The 15676-nt window shown below is 65.9% G+C and overlaps 4 protein-coding genes across 22 annotated transcripts; 2 read left to right on the forward strand and 2 right to left on the reverse strand.

Annotated features, from left to right (window-relative positions):
* Positions 1-884: 884 nt before the first annotated feature.
* Positions 885-2499, reverse strand: COX5B (cytochrome c oxidase subunit 5B). The gene is made up of 4 exons (XM_054650774.2): positions 2341-2499; positions 2165-2238; positions 1567-1666; positions 885-1171 (listed from the first exon to the last, which is right to left on the reverse strand). The coding sequence occupies exons 1-4, from the start codon at positions 2432-2434 to the stop codon at positions 1059-1061; spliced, it is 381 nt and encodes a 126-aa protein (XP_054506749.2). The 5' UTR covers positions 2435-2499; the 3' UTR covers positions 885-1058.
* Positions 2500-3598: 1099 nt separating this feature from the next.
* On the forward strand, positions 3599-6464 carry LOC129131585 (calsenilin-like). Of its 2 annotated transcripts, XM_077191709.1 has the most exons (8): positions 3599-3762; positions 4686-4810; positions 4887-4956; positions 5038-5108; positions 5335-5442; positions 5521-5616; positions 5707-5769; positions 6038-6464. In XM_077191709.1, exons 1-8 carry the CDS (start codon positions 3660-3662, stop codon positions 6083-6085), a joined length of 684 nt encoding a protein of 227 aa, XP_077047824.1. In that variant the 5' UTR covers positions 3599-3659; the 3' UTR covers positions 6086-6464. The 2 variants fall into 2 exon arrangements, with proteins under 2 accessions (XP_077047824.1, XP_077047823.1); XM_077191708.1 differs by having other exon boundaries at positions 4887-5108.
* Positions 6465-6972: 508 nt separating this feature from the next.
* On the forward strand, positions 6973-9279 carry LOC129131762 (oxaloacetate tautomerase FAHD2B, mitochondrial-like). Its single transcript, XM_054650763.2, has 8 exons — positions 6973-7083; positions 7534-7715; positions 8107-8323; positions 8403-8462; positions 8531-8693; positions 8813-8921; positions 8989-9076; positions 9157-9279. Exons 2-8 carry the CDS (start codon positions 7537-7539, stop codon positions 9217-9219), a joined length of 879 nt encoding a protein of 292 aa, XP_054506738.2. The 5' UTR covers positions 6973-7083; positions 7534-7536; the 3' UTR covers positions 9220-9279.
* LOC129131773 (glycerol-3-phosphate acyltransferase 2, mitochondrial) lies at positions 9259-15520 on the reverse strand. Of its 18 annotated transcripts, XM_054650777.2 has the most exons (21): positions 15331-15520; positions 14713-14829; positions 14563-14636; positions 14311-14421; positions 14066-14194; positions 13303-13402; positions 13097-13230; positions 12535-12634; positions 12254-12460; positions 11980-12081; positions 11689-11774; positions 11500-11594; positions 11330-11400; positions 10987-11215; positions 10454-10602; positions 10294-10371; positions 10005-10130; positions 9809-9929; positions 9657-9707; positions 9499-9554; positions 9285-9422 (listed from the first exon to the last, which is right to left on the reverse strand). In XM_054650777.2, exons 1-21 carry the CDS (start codon positions 15343-15345, stop codon positions 9306-9308), a joined length of 2268 nt encoding a protein of 755 aa, XP_054506752.2. In that variant the 5' UTR covers positions 15346-15520; the 3' UTR covers positions 9285-9305. The 18 variants fall into 18 exon arrangements, 17 of the variants coding, with proteins under 17 accessions (XP_077047807.1, XP_077047805.1, XP_077047802.1 ...); XM_077191691.1 differs by having other exon boundaries at positions 9809-10151; positions 10234-10371; positions 10987-11400; XM_077191692.1 differs by lacking the exon at positions 9809-9929 and having other exon boundaries at positions 9259-9422; positions 10005-10151; positions 10234-10602; positions 11980-12460.
* Positions 15521-15676: the final 156 nt, after the last annotated feature.

The raw sequence follows: 15676 nt of genomic DNA on the forward strand, positions 1-15676 counted from the left end.
GCCCCCATTGGTCCGCGATGTCCGAAGCCCCACCCCCAGCTGTCTCTCACCGTCAGCACAGCTCCCATTGGCCAGCGAGGCTCTGAGCTCCGCCCCCTCAGGCTGGGGGTGCATGATGTCATGGCCAATCAGCGTGACATCATCAATGACATCATGGCTGGTCAGTGGCACCGGGGCCACACTTTCGACAGGCAAACTCCAAACTCTACCTCGAGCCAGCCCTGATGGCAGAACCCGCCAGAACCTTGCAGAACCCTCCAGAACCTCCTGGAACCCCCGAGAACCCACCCTGAACCCAGGTTGGGATGAGCTGCCCGAGGGGAGTCCTCGAGTCAGGGCCGTGGCCACCCCTAAGGGACACCCTGGGACCACTCAGGGTCTCTGGGGATATCCTGGGAACCTTCAGGGGACCCCCTGAGGCCACCTGGGATCCTCTGGGGATCTCCTGGACCCTGGTGGGTTCTCCTGAGTCCCCTGCAGGAGATGCAGACCCCGGTGCCTGGCAGGACGGGCGCCCTGGGACCCTCCTGGGTGACACCCATGGGACAGGCCAGCACATGTCCAAGGGGACAAACGTCCCCGGGGAAAGGGAGGTGGTCCCTGTGTGTGGGGAGGAGGCTGTGATCTGTCCAGGAGGCTGTGGGACCCCCAGGAGGCTGTGGGACCCACCCAGCCCCCTCAGTGCTCAGGGGCTCCTTTGGGAGCCCAAAGGGGACAAAGCCACCACAGGACCCACTCGGTGTCCCCCCCCAGTCCCAGGGCAGAGGGACAATGAGACGGGGTCCCTCCACCCCAAATTCTGCCCCTAGGCCACGGTGTCCCCCTCAGACCCCCCGGACCCCTCCCCACCCACAGTGACACCCCCAGCACAGACACAGCCAGGCTCTCCACACAAACTCTTTATGGGGGGATTTGGGGGGTCCAACAGAGACCCAGGGAGGGGAGGGAGGGGGACCCCCAGCCCCTCAGTGGGGCAGCTCATGGGGGATCAGTTTGGGGGCATTTGGGGGTCCCCCAGCCCTCAGTAGGGGATCAGTTTGAGGGAATTTGGGGGTCCCTCAGTGGGGCAGCTCATGGGGAATGAGTTTGTAGTGGGCGCCGCAGGAGGGGCAGCGCTGGGCCTCGCCCTTGTGCAGCCAGAACCAAACCACGTAGCTGTTGTCCTCCTCACCTGGGGGGACAGGGACAGCGTGGGACACACGGACAGGGGGACGGGGACAGTGTGGGACAGGGACACGGACAGAGGGACAGGGACAGAGTGGGATCTGGATGGGGATAGGCATGGGGAAGAGGAACAGGGGACGAGGACAGCATGGAACAGAGCACAAGAACAGAAGGGGACAGAAATGGACAAGGAACAGGAATGGACACACAAACACCATGGACAGGCACGGGTGGGAGGATGGACTCATGGGCACAGGGATGTACACATGGACAGTTAAAGGACAGACACAGGGGCAGGATGGACACACAGACACTGGGATGGACGGACACATGGACACGGGGATGGTCAAATACACGGACACGAGGACAGACAAACACACGGACAGGGCCGGGAGCACTCACAGACGCAGCCCACAATGCGCTTGTTGGACACGGAGGGCACGAGGTTGGGATCCTCCTTGGTGCCTGCGTAGCGCTTGGGCCGGAACATGCTATACGGGTCCTGTGGGCAGGGCAGGGCACCCCAGGCTGTGAGACCCCCAGAACCACCCCAGAACCACCGCAGCATCCCCCGAGGGCGGCCTGGCCCCGTGAACCCCAAACCTGGCATCCCCAGCTCCACCCCGAGACCCCCTGTGCCTGACCTCCCCCAAATCTGAGACCCCAGCCCCAGACCCTGCAGCCCTCCAAGGACACCAGAACTGCAACATCCCCCCCAGATGAACCCGCCACTCCTCGAGCACCCCCAAATCCCCCGGGACCCCCAGATCTCCTCACCGCTGACCCCTCTGACCCCACTCCCGCCAAGGGCATCGGAACCCTGAAATAACCCGAGCCCCTCGCCACGCCGAGCCCCCACAGAACACCCATCCGCCAATCTCTGCCCCTCCAAGGGCAGCCGAACCCCGAAACCGCCCCGGAGCCCCCCGGCATCCCTCGGGCCACCCCCGCCCTCCGGCTGACCGCGGCCCCAGCCCCACCGCACTCCCCCGGCACTCACCAGCCCCTTGTTCATGGCCTCCATCACCTTCCGCTCCAGCCCGGTCGCCTGCTCCTCATCGCTGGCCAGGTTCCCTGCAGGGCTCCGTCACACCGGGGCTGCACACGCACCCCGCCCCGCTCCCCCCGCCCCTCCCCGCTGTCCCCCCCGCTCCCCGCTCCCCCGTCCCCGCTCACCGGGCACGCTGAGCTGGCGGGCGGGCGCGGCGCGGGCGGAGGCCGCGGGCAGGAGCCGCAGGGCCGCGCTCACCCGCAGTAACCTTGAGGCCATGGCGGCGAGACTGGCGGCACTTCCGGCACGGGCGGAAGCGGAAGTGACGTTGGGCGGGACGGCGGGAGCGCCAGATGTAGCGGCGCGGCAGCACCGGAGCCACGCCCACAAGCACTAGCCCCGCCCCTTCCGCGTGATCCCGCCCCTGTGTATTACCCCGCCTCCCTGGTGGCCCCGCCCCGTACATGACTCCGCCCTCGTGGTGCCCCCGCCCTCGGGGTGGCCCCGCCCCGCGGTGGCCACACCCTCTTGCGGGCCCGCCCTTCTGGGTGGCCCCGCCCCCGGTGCGAGCCCGGTGGTCCCGGGGGGCGGGGCTGAGATTTCGAATGGGAGAGCGGACCCCCGAGGGGACAGGGACAGTCCTGGGGACAGGGACACTGTGGGGACAGGGACATTGTGGGGACGGGGACACTGTGGGGACAGGGACATTGTGGGGATAGGGACAGTCCTGGGGACAGGGACAATGTGGGGGGACAGGGACACTGTGGGGACAGGGACATTGTGGGGACGGGGACATTGTGGGGACGGGGACACTGTGGGGACAGGGACACTGTGGGGGTACGGGGACACTGTGGGGACAGGGACAATGTGGGGACAGGGACAGTCCTGGGGACAGAGACACTGTGGGGGGACAGGGACAATGTGGGGACAGGGACACTGTGGGGACGGGGACATTGTGGGGACAGAGACACTGTGGGGGACAGGGACAGCCCCTAGAGGTGACAAGGACACGCCGAGGGACAGGCCCGATGTCCCCAGGGCTGCGGGACACCCAGCGAGGGGTGGGGACAGTGCGGGGAGCGGGGACAGCCCCGCCGCCCTCCCTCCGTGCCTCAGTTTCCCCTGCCCTCGCTGCTTACTCATCCCCATCGATCCCATCGATCCCCCCGGGCCCGGGGGGGCACTCAAGGACCTTTTTCCCCCCAATTTCGAGGCCCGCTCCGGCGGGACCCTCCCGGCGCTGACCACAACGCCCGGGGGTGCTGCGGGGAGCGGGGGGAGCGCCCCTGGACCCCCGCCCCACAAAAACCCCAAACTTTTGTGGGAAAGCGCAAAAAACCGCGGGGGGGTGGGGGGGGGGCAGGGTGCCAGGGGAGGAGGAGGAGGAGGAGGAGGAGAGGAGGGGAGGACGGGCCGGCGGGCACGGGCAGCACCCGCCCCGCGCTGCCGCAGGAGCCCCGCAGGGTTGGGGGGACCCCCGGTGCCCCCGGTGCCCCCCGGGGCCATGGGCATCCAGGGCATGGAGCTGTGCGCCGTGGCCGTGGTCATCCTCCTCTTCATCGCCGTGCTCAAGCAGTTCGGCATCCTGGAGCCCATCTCTGCCGAAGGTACCCCCCAACCCCCGAGCCCCAATTAACGCTAATTAATGAATTAATGAGGGCTCAGCCCCATTGCCCAGTGACCTCCCGGAGCAGAGCCGGGTTTGGGTCTGGGGTCCCCTCGGGAGGGTTTGAGGGAAAAGGATGAGGATTTGGGGCTGGGGAGGAGTGGACAGAGACCCCAAACTCCCCCTGAAGTGCCACGGCCTGGGGGGACCCCCGGAGCATCCCCAAAACACCCGGGAATGGGGACCCCCACCCAAAAGAACCAGGATGGGGACCCCCACCCTAGAGCCCTCCCCTGCCCCATTAACCCCCAGGAACGGGCAATGGGGACCCCCAAGGACCCCCAAACCTTCCCAAGGAGGCCGGGAGGGCTCTGAGCTGGCGCTGACCCCAACAAGGCCCCCGAGGTGGGGGTCACGTCCTCACAGTGACCCCCAAACCCCCTGAGATGGGACACAGGGACCCCCAATGCCCCCCAGGTCCCCCGAGACCCCCTCACAGCCCGAGCTGGGGGTTCCCCCCCTCTGACAGCGCCTGGGAACGTTCGGGGCTCCCAAGCCCATCCCAAAATTGCTGAACGGCCCCGCAGGGGCTTCCCGGGCTGGAATTATTAATGAAGCATCATTTATTAATTACCTTGCGCCGGGCCGGGCGGGAGCGGCGGCGGCCAAGAGGCGGCTCGGGAACGTTCGGAGCCCCGGGAGTGCGGGGAAAGCCCCGGGACGCGACACCCGCGGCGCTCGGGGGCACCGGGGAGCTCCGGGGCTGCGGGGCCGCGGATTTGGGGCGGTGCGGGAGGGTTTGGGGTGCAGGGGGGGTCCCTAAGGGGGTCCCTAAGGGGGTCCCTAAGGGGGTCTTTGTCCCGGGAGGGTTTGGGGTGCAGGGGGGTCCCTGAGGGGGTCTTTGCCCCGGGTCTCCCTCCGCAGACAGCGGCGATCCCGACGTGGAGCTGCCGACGGCCCGGCACCCGCCCGAGGGGCTGGAGCAGCTCCTGGCCCGCACCAAGTTCACCAAGAGCGAGCTCCAGTCCCTCTACCGAGGCTTCAAGAACGTGAGTCGGGGGTACCGCGCCCCCAAACCCGCGGGTCCCCGCGTTCCCGGGGTCACCGTTGCCGCTGCCCCGGCAGGAGTGTCCCAGCGGGCTCGTGGATGAGGAGACCTTCACGCTCATCTACTCGCGCTTCTTCCCGCACGGCGGTGAGTCGGGGGTCCCGCAGCCCCCGGGGGGGCCGGGGCAGTACCGGGAGCGGTACCGGGAGTCACGGTCCGGTCCCGCAGACGCCAGCTCCTACGCGCACTTCTTGTTCGACGCCTTCGACGCCGACCGCAACGGGGCTCTGTGCTTCCAGGTGGGAATTCCGGGGGGGAACGGCCGTGCCAGCACCGTGATTCATCACATCCTCCCCCCCTTCCTCCTCCTCCTCCTCCTCCTCCTCCTCTCCCCTCCCGGCTGTGGCCGGGTAAAAATAACGGGATCAATAGGGCTGCAATCCCCGGGGCGGCCCGGGATCGATGGGGCAGCGGCGGGGCCGGGGTGAGGGTGGGTGAGGGTCCCTCCCGCCGCCCCCCGGGCAGGATTTCGCCGTGGGGCTCTCGGTGCTGCTGCGGGGCACGGAGCAGCAGAAGCTGAGGTGGACGTTCGACCTCTACGACGTGAACAAGGACGGCTACGTCAGCAAGGAGGTGACACTGGGGGACAGCGGGGGGTGGCGGGGTGGGGACAGGCGGGCGGGGGCTGCCAGCGCCCTGTGTCCCCCCCAGGACATGCTGGAGATCATGAAGTCCATCTATGCCATGATGGGCCAGCCCGCCCCGGGGCACAGCGCGCCCGCACAGCACGTGGAGCTCTTCTTCCAGGTGAGACTGGCCCCAAAGTGTCCCCAAAGTGTCCCCAAGGCCACCCCCGGGGCCGCCCCGCCCCGCTGAGCCCCGGCCGCTCCCTTGCAGAAGATGGACAGGAACGGGGACGGCGTGGTGACCTTCGAGGAGTTCCTGGCCACCTGCCAGGAGGTGAGGGGCTCTGGGGGGCACCATCCTCACCCTCCTCATCCTCGTTCTGTCCCGGAATGACGCGCTGGGGGCATCAGGAGAGAGGGGGACATGGTGGGAATGGGACAGGAGAGGAGGGATGGGAGGAGAGGCGTGGGATTTGGGGCTGGGAGAAGGATTTGGGGAGGCAGGAGGGTTGGGATGGGAAGTGTGGGATGCTGAGGACAGGAGGGAGATAGCAAAAGGGGCTCAGGACGGGGCCGTGGGATCTCTGCTCTCTCCTCCCCAGGACAAGGACATCATGAGCTCCATGCAGATCTTCCACAGCGTGCTCTAGACCCTGCTCCCCCCGGAGGTTTTCTGCTGCTTCAGACGAACCAGAGGCAGGAGAAGTCCAGCATGTGGCTCCCAGAGACGGGACAGGACAAGGACAAGGACGACGTTGCCACCAGAGCCCCCTGGGCACGGCACTGCCACCCCCCCCATTCTGTGGGGCTGAGCCCCCTCGACACGGACCCCCCCCCCCCCCTTGGCGGTGCAGGGACAGCACAAACCCCACCCCAGGGACTTGGGGACCCTCGAGATGGGAGCCCGGGTGTGGGGGTGTCCACATGGCAGCCGTGAGATGGAGCCCCCAGACACCGACCCAAAGCACAGCCCCTGCTCCCCAGCAGCGTGGGGAGAGGGGATTTTATAAATAAACCAAACAGTGACGATTTAGGGGTGAAACGGAGTCAAGGGGGACGGGAGGGACGCGCGGTGTCCCGATGGTCCCTGTCCTGCTCTCGGGCCCTGCCCGTGCCCTGGTCCCCTCTCCCGTTCCCAGTCCCTGTCCCTGTCCCTGTTCTGGTCCCAGTCCCGTTCCAGTCCCTGTCCGGCTACCAGTCCCAGTCCCAGCTCCCGTGCCTCTTCCAGACCCATTCTGGGTCCCATTCCCAATTCCGTTCCCAGTCCCGGTCCCGTTCCCAGTCCTGTTCCCTCTCCCATTCCTGGTCCCGTTCCAATTCCAGGTCCCGTTCCCGTTCCCATTCCCAGTCCCTTTCCCATTCCAGTTCCCTCTCTCATTCTCATTCTCATTCCCATTCCCATTCCCATTCCCATTCCCATTCCCGGTCCTGTTCCCGTTCTCGTTCCCGTTCCCGCGGCCCCGCCCCTCAGCCCTCTCCTCTCATTGGCTCTCATTGAAAGCATGGCCCCGCCCCCTGTTCAATCCCATTGGGCGTCCCGAAGGGGGCGTGGCCTCGGTGTGGCGTCCTTCAGGGGCGGGGCATCACGTGATGTGACACGTGACGGGGCGGGGCCCGCAGCGCCCCCTGGCGGAGCGGGGGAGGAGCGGTGTGTGAGACCCCCCGCGATCGGGGGGATCCCTAAAAACGGGAAAATGCCCGGGAACGGGGGGGGATCCTCGGGGTCGGGGCTCTGTGGGATAAATATGGGGATCCCTAGGAACGGGGCATTCCCGGGATCGGGGCTCTGTGGGATTCGGGGGCGATATCCCCTGGGTCGGGGGCATTCCCGGGATCGGAGCTGTGCGGGATAAATTTTGGGGATCCCCGGGATCGGGGCTGTGCGGGACTCGGGACTGGGGAGATTGTGGGGTCATTGTGGGGTCATTGTGGAGAATCCCTTGGGATCGGACTGAGTGGGTGAGGAACGGGGAGGGTTCCCCGGGTCCGGGTTTGGGCAGAACCAGGGGGATCCCTGGGATTGAGGGAATCGGGGCTGGGGGGACCGGGAGCGCATCCCCGGGGCTGCGGGGGATCCATCCCGGGCCCGGTGCCGCAGGAGATGCGCGGGGCGCTGCGCCTGGTGCGGTTCCGGGGCGCCGCGGGCGGGGGGCCCCGGCTCGGGCTGGAGGAGGCGCCCGGGGGGGACCTGGTGGATCTGAGCGCGGCGGAGCCGGAGCTGCCCCGGTCCATGCGGGAATTCCTGGAGATCGGCCCCCGCGGGCTGGAGCTCGCCCGGAGGTGCGTGAGGCCAACGGGGACCCCCAGAGAAGGTGGGAGACCCCCAAAGGTGACCCCAAAGAAGGTGGGCGATCCCCAAAGCTGGGGGACCCCCAAAGGTGGGGAGCCCCCAAAAGGAGAGGGAGCCCCAAAACGGGGGGGTTTCCTCATGGACGCCTGCTGCTTTGGATGACCCCAAAGTGGGTGACCCCCAACAGCTGGCCCCCCAAAAAGGTGGGAATTCCAAACCCTGGGTGACCCCCATGATGTGTGACCTCCAGGAGAGCCCGACCCCAAGGAGTGGGTCCTAAAGGAGAGTCCCTAAAACCCCGCCGACCCTCCTGAAGGCCCCCAAAGCGCGTCCCCCGATCAGGGGTACCCCAGACGTGCTCGTTTGGCCGTGTCCCCGCAGGGCGCTGCAGTCGGGGCAGCACCGCGTGCCCCGGGGCGCTGCGCGGCTGCTGGCCCCCGTGGGGGACCCCCAGAAGGTGATCTGCGTGGGGCTCAACTACCACGACCACTGCCAGGAGCAGGCGGCCAAGGTCCCCAGGGAGCCCCTCATCTTCAGCAAGTTCCCCAGCGCCATCGCCGGGCCCTTCGATGACATCGTGCACCCCCAGGACACCAGCGTGGGTACCCCGGTGTCCCCGGCGGCCCCCAACGGGGACAGCCCCCGGCACGGCCCTCCCAGCCCCTCTGTCCCCGCAGGAGCTCGACTGGGAGGTGGAGCTGGCTGCCGTCATCGGGAAGAGGGGGCGGCACATCGAGGTACCCCAGCCCCTCCCGCCTCGGGGCTCCCCGGGCCTTTCCCCTGTGACCGTCCCCGCTGTCCCCAGGAGTCGGTGGCCCTGGAGCACGTGCTGGGCTTCACGGTGGCCAACGACGTGAGCGCCCGGGACTGGCAGATGAGGCGCAACGGGCGGCAGTGGCTGCTTGGGAAAACCTTCGACACCTTCTGTCCCCTGGGGCCGGCCATTGTCACCAGGGAGGCGGTGCCAGGTGCGACAGGGACACAGGGACGGGGCCCTTTCTCAGCCAGGACAGCCCTGTGCTCCCCGCTCCCCCGCGTTTCCCCCCGCGGTGGGGGCACGGTGGCACTGTCCCCATGTCCCCCACAGATGTGCACAACCTCTGGATCCGCTGCAGCGTCAACGGGCAGCGCATGCAGGACAGCAACACCCAGCACCTCATCTTCGGGGTGCCCGCCCTCGTGGCCTGGGTGTCCCGGTAGGAACGGGGGCCTGGGGACCCCCAGAGCCCTGGGGGCCGTGGCTGACACCCCCTGTGCCCCCAGGTTTGTGACACTGGTCCCTGGGGATGTCCTGCTGACGGGGACCCCCGCGGGAGTGGGGGTCTTTAGGAAACCGCCCGTTTTCCTGAAGGTGAGGGGAAATGGGGGCTCGGGGAGGGGGACACGGGGGACCCCAGCAGGGACAGGTGCCACCGTGTCCCCCCCTTGCAGCCCGGTGACGAGGTGCAGTGTGAGATTGAGGAGCTGGGCGCCATCTGCAACAGGGTGGTGTGAAGGTGGAGAGGAGCCCCAGGACCCCCCTTCCCCCCCAGGTCAATAAATCCACGAGCCATTGCTCTCTGTGTTTATGAGTCTGGGGGCTACAGCTGGGTGAACTGCTGGATGAAGGCTGCCAGCTTCTCCCGGTTGGAAGCGGACTGGAAAGGCTGGGAGAGCTGCAGGGTGGGTCCCGTGGGGGTCTGCAGCTCCTCCAGCACCTGGGGGGGCACAGGGAGGTCAGGAGGGGAGGGAGGGGGCAGCAAAATGTCGGGGTGCTGGGGGAGCTGTGCTTACCCCCATGTCCTTGAAACTCTGCAGGGAGCTCAGGGCCAGGCTCCTGTCGGGATGCCCTGTGGGGAGAGAGATCCCCAGGGAACCCCCAAATGCCACCTCTCAAGGAGCCCCAGCCTGCCTCGGAGGTCACTAAAGCAAGACCCCTCCCCTTGACTCACCATCCTCCTCCTCGGCCAGGAATTCCAGCAGTGCCTCCACGCAGTCCTGCTCTGCAGTGGGGAGGAGGGGTCAGACGCGCCTCTGGGGGCTGCAGCCGTGCCTCAGTGCCCCCAGGGAGTCCCAGGGGGTTGCCCAGGCTGGGGGGTCCTACCGGGCTGGGGCCAGGGGGGTCTCTGCAGGAACTCCACAGCCCGGCCGTAGGTCTGCAGGACGGGACTCAGCAGGCGGCAGAGGAAGAGGAGGAAGCCGGGGAAGCCCTGGGGCTCGCGGAGCTGTGGGGGTACACGGCCAGGTTTGGGGGACACCGCCCTCCCCCCAGCCCGGGGGGCAGCGGGGGACCCCCATACCTTGTAGCACTGCTTGGGGACGCCGTGCTCGCTGTCACTGTCGCTGTCATCCGTGAAGAAGCCCAGGAACTGCCCCTGCCCGAGGCGCCGCGGGGCCACATCACAGCCCCAGCGCTCCCCCTCCGCCTGTGGGGACAGCAGTGCCACCTCCCCTGGCTGCCACCCTGCCCCTGTGCCCCACATCACAGCCCCAGCGCTCCCCCTCCGCCTGTGGGGACAGCAGTGCCACCTCCCCTGGCTGCCACCCTGCCCCTGAGCCCCAGGAGAGGCCCTGGGGGGGGTCACCCACCTCTTCCTCCTCCAGCAGCCCCCCAAGGATGAGCTTGTCCAGGATGTCCAGGCTGTGGCAGTCAGGAGGCCGGCAGGGCTGGGGACACAGCACAGGGGTGACAGGCCAGCCCCGTGTCCCCAGCAGGGCTGGGGGTGACAGGCCAGCCCCGTGTCCCCACCTGGAGCCCCAGCAGGGTGGGGGGCAGCAGCTGCAGCAGCTCCAGGATCTTGTGGAGCAGCTCGTCCCGGCTCAGCATGATCCTGGTGAGGCTGGAGGGCGGCCCCAGGATGGGCAACATCTCCAGCAGCAGGGCACGGATGGCACAGGCTGAGGGGACAGGGCTGTCACCAGTCCTAGAGTCACCGAATATCCCAGTGTCCCTGAGCTGTGGCATCCCCAATCCCCCCAGCCCCACTCCCCAGTGTCAATAATGCCCTGCACGCCCAATTTCCCCAGTGCCCCTTACCCTGGTGGCACTGAATCCCCAATGTCCCCAATCTCCCTGGCATCACCGATCTCTGCTGTCCCAAATCCCAGTGTCACTGACAACATAAACAACGCCCCTGGGTGTTCTCCAGACTGCAGCCATCACCCCTTCCCGGTGTCACCCATTCCCACAGCCCCCCTGGTGTCACCTGTCCCCCTTCCCGGTGTCACCCACTCCCCACTTCCCTGGTGTCACCTGTCCCCACTCCCGGGGTCCCCACTCACCGCCCACGGCCTCCCCGGCCAGCTGGTGCCGGACCCCCCCTGCCAGCCATCCCAGCCGTGCCCGGGCCGAGGCCTGGGGGGGCTGCAGGGGCTGCAGGGGCTGCAGAAGGCGCAGGCTGTGCCCCAGCAGCACCCGCAGCTGCCCCGAGAAGCTCACGGCCCGGCCCCGCAGCAGCAGCTGCTCCAGCAGCTCCGAGAAATCCAGCATCAGCCTGGGCAGCAGCACCACCTGGGGACACGGGAGAGGGGATTCCCACTGGGAATGCTGCTGGAGGGGAGGAGTGATTCCCACTGGGAATGCTGCTCTGAGAGCAGGAGAGTGGAACCCAAACCCTCCTCCCACCTCCTGGTGCCTGTGCAGCAGCAGGGCTGCGGTGATTCCCACGGCTGTGACAGCAGAGCAGGCTCTGGAATCTGCAGTGGGGAGAGGCCCTCGTTATCCAGGGGGGATTTGCCTGCCCCCCATTCCCAGCAGGGAATGCCATCCCGAGGGATGCAGGGACCCCCCCTCACCGCTCAGTGCATGCAGCCCCAGCGCCATCACCAAAATCTCCTCTTCGGTCCCCAAAGCGGGACCTGAATTCCCCACGCTCCTCACATCCGGTGGGCTGGGAAGTTGGCATGAGAGGGGTGAGGAGAGGGCCAGGGCAGAGATCCCAGGGGAAAGGGGAATGCTGCCCCCCAAGGGGCTCAGCTCCTCACCCCCTGCCCAGGATGGTGGGAAGCAGCAGCTGCTCCGGGGGACTCCCTGTGAGGATGGGCCCCACCAGGTTGTTGTCCACAAATTCCTGGGGATGGGGATGAAGGAGCCTGTGGGTGCTCACAGCCCTCAGCACCAGGAGCTCACCCTGGATCCCCAGGGCTGGGAGGAGGAGCACAGACATCCCCAGGATGGATTCCAGATGCCCCCAGACAGCCCAAAGCCCACCAACACCACAGGAAGGGTCTCCCAGGGCAGGGTGGATGCAGGGGATGGATCCACAGCTGGCGTACCCGTAAGGAGAACGGCTGAGAGAAATCCACCTGGGCACAGCCACGGTGCTGGCAGCGCAGGGCCCGGAACGCCGCCCTGAGACACGAGCCCAGCCCCAGGGGCTGCCAGGACAGGGCATCCAGGGGTTAGTGGCACACTGGGGGGATGCCCCTCCCCAGGGACGCTCCCAGAGATTGGGCTATGCCTCTCCCTAGGGATCTCCCCAGGGATTGAGGGGAGCAGCGTTTCCCAGAGGTTCTGGGGAGCGCTGCTGACCCCCTGAGCCCCTCTCACCGCTCCAGCCCGCTCCAGCCCGCCCGGAGCCACGTCGTAGGCGATTCCCACCGGGACCAGCAGCGCGTCGGGCACGGCCCCGTCCCGCAGCGCCCGCAGCAGGCGGAGCAGCCAGCGCCGGGCGGGCTCCGCCAGCCGCAGCAGCGCCGACGGCTCCTCCAGGAACAGCACCAGGGGCTGGCGGCTCCGCAGCACCTCCTGCACGTACTGGGGAGACACTGCGGGTGCTGGGGGCTGCCAGCACCTCCCCGAGCGCTCCAGAGGGATTTTTCAGCACCTACCGCATCCAGCACGGCCCCGGGGAGCCCCTCATCCCGGTCACTCCATGTCGGGGCCATTCCTGAAGGCAGGAAAATCCCTCCCAGGCGTTGGAGCAGGGACCTGGCGAGGGAAGGAGGTCGCAGACATCTTTTATGAAACATCTTTTCCTTAGGATTTTTCCTCCTGAGAAGCTGAGAGGCCTCAGGAACAAAATGTAACCAATGGTTATCTGCTGCTGTGGAATGCAACAGGTGCATCTGGGATTGGGCTCATGTGGTTGTTTCTAATTAATGGCAAATCACAGTCCAGCTGGCTCGGACAGAGAGCCAAGCCACAAACCCTTATCATTCTTTTCTACTCTATTCTTAGCTAGCCTTCTGATTAAACCTTTTCTTCTATTCTTTCAGTATAGTTTTAATGTAATATATATCATAAAATAATAAATCAAGCCTTCTGAAACATGGAGTCAGAGCCTCGTCTGTCCCCACTCCAAGAACCCCTGCGAACACGGTCACAGAAGGACACCGTGGGCACCCCTGCTTGGCCCTGGATCCTCGGGGAGCATCCCTGGTGCTGCCTTACCTCAGGCGAGGGCTGGTCCTGGTGCTCACGGCCACCCTGGGCAGCCCCACGCCCTGGGACAGCAGGAGGAAGGACAGCAGGGGCCCGTCCAGCGGGGACTGGTGGCTGCACAGGAACACCAGCGGCACCTTGGGCTGCAAGGGAGGCATCCTGGGGTGAATTCCTGGCGTTCCAGGGGCGGGGAGGGCCCAGCCAGGGCTCCCTACCGTCCTGGCAGCTTGCAGCACCATCTCCAGCTGCCCCCGGTGCAGCTGCACGCTCAGGAACACACGGGTCAGGAGCTTGGGGAGCAGCCAGTGGCACAGCCTGAGGGAAAAATGGCAATGAGGAACTCTGCCGGGTCCGAAACCCCCAAAATCCCTGCTCAAAATTCCCACTTTTATCACACGTGTGCGATGAGACATCCTCCTTTCCATTGGCAACCAGAGCTGCCACTGGGAATCCTGCATTCCCTCCATTCCTGTCCCACTTTGGGATCCCCAAATGCCCTTATTCCATGAGGAATTCCTTATTCCCAGGAATATTCCTTATACCTGCCCTTTAACAGCTCAAAAGTACTCTTTTATTACCACTGGATCAGACAGCCAATGAAGCCCCAGATTCCCAGTTGTCACTGATGGGATGGGAAAGGGAAAAGGAAAAGGAAAGTTTTCTCTGCTTCCATCCCTCCTGTGAGGTTTGGATTTTTCCACTCCAGCTCCTCAGAAGGAACCGGGGGAATGGCCCCAGGAGCTAGAGAGGACCCTGAGGGCAGCCAGCCAAAGGATCCCAAAATATCTCCTGAAATATGCCAGCATATCCCCCAGAAGGTTCCTGGGAAGCCACCCAATGGATCCATGTGCATCCCCCCCAGAATACCCCCAAAAAGGATTCCAGGAAACCCCCCAAGGGATCCATGTGCAGCCCCCCAAAATCCCAGAATATCCCCAAAAAGGATCTGTCTCCATCCCCCAGAGAATGTCCCCTGACCTCAGCAGCAGGGGGGACAGTGGGGCCTGGATTTCCCCCAGGATCTGGCGGATCTCCTCCCTGCAGCACCTCTGGGATCCCTCATCCCCTCTGGAGCCAGGCTCGGGGCTGGAGGCAGCATCCTGCACCCTGGGGAAAGCAGGGCAGGGGGAGCACCCAGCACCCACGTGTTGGGGTGCAGGGAGCCTCGCTGGGCTCCAAAGGATCCCCAGGACTGGGGGTGGCCCCAGCTGCCCCCCGCCCACCTCCTGCTGCTGCAGATCCGCTCCAGGAGCTTCCCGGGGCTCTCCGCTGGAATTTCCCACTCCCAGGCCGCGAGGAAGCCACAGACCCTCCTGACCAGCCAGCCCCGGAACCTGGAGGGGACACACGGTGACATCCTGGGGATCAGAGCCCCCCCAGCCTCCCAAAACTGATTAACGAGCTCGGTTCTGGTGAAACGTGGGGGAAAACGCGTTTGTGCAGGAGTGTTGTGCACAGAGCTCCTCGCTGCTCACCGCGTGTCCGCCTCCGTCAGGCGGCTGGCGTCGCGGAACCCCAGAGGGGCCAGGTCCTTGGGGTAGAATCCATCCTGGCAGGAAGAACAGGAATAAACCCCTGCAGGAGCAGGCCCCCGGTGCCCTGGGACCCCAAACTAACTCTCCTACCCAGCTCCTGGGGGTGCAGGTCTGGCAGCAGCGCCCCGAAACCGGCCGGTGGTACTTGCCCAGGAAGGGAACGAACGCGTCCAGCTTCGGGCACGAGGGGCTGAGCCACGTCTGGATCTGAGCAGGGGAAGGAAAATGGGAAAGGGCACCTGGGAATGCCAAATGTGGGGGGATACACCCCAAAACATGCTTGTGATGTGGGGGGGTTTCAGTTATGGCAAGGAATAAAGGAATTTTAGCTGGGACAAGCTGGTGGCACTTTTTGGTGACTGTGTGGACCTGGATCAACCTGGATGCAGGGGAATTAATCTGGTTCTGGGGGATCAGCACCCCAAAGGGAGAATACTGCGTTTTCCCTCTCTCAGAGACACAGATCCAGTGGGATCAGCTGGGAAATATGGGCCTGAGGGGGCTCAGTGGGATCTGGGGGTACCCTGGAACACCGGGGTTCCAATTCCTTGGCCCCCAAATCGGGATCCCCCTTCCCTTTCTGAGGGGTGGGGCTAACGAATTTTATTTCCTAAAAAAAGAAGGGGAAAATGAGGAGACCCCAAATGGTATGATTTGGAGAGGATTCATGAGGGGCAGGATGGCGGCACAGAGTGTGGCGTCACATACCCTGGGGGGTGTCATGGCTGCTCGAGGTCCTGGGTCTGCTCGAGGGTCCTGGGAAAATCCTACAGACACAAACAAATTCCTATGGAATTGGGGGTGTTTGAGGGGTTACACACCCCACACTGACCCCTCACACCCCACGTCCCCAGCAGGATTTCAGGATTTGCCCCTGCCCACCCTGACGGCCCGCCAGGCCCAGGTGTGGGGGCAGCTCCCCCGCACAGGCCCCGCAGCCCCTCGGGATGGCCCCCGGCCCCACGGCCCGCCCTGCCCAGCCCGGGGGGCTCTGCCCGGGGCTCTCGGCCCCACCGCCCCCGCAGCCTTTGGGGGTCCCGGCCCCGGCCCCGCT

This window comes from Agelaius phoeniceus, chromosome 30 (assembly GCF_051311805.1).
Source record: "Agelaius phoeniceus isolate bAgePho1 chromosome 30, bAgePho1.hap1, whole genome shotgun sequence".
NCBI lineage: Eukaryota > Metazoa > Chordata > Aves > Passeriformes > Icteridae > Agelaius > Agelaius phoeniceus.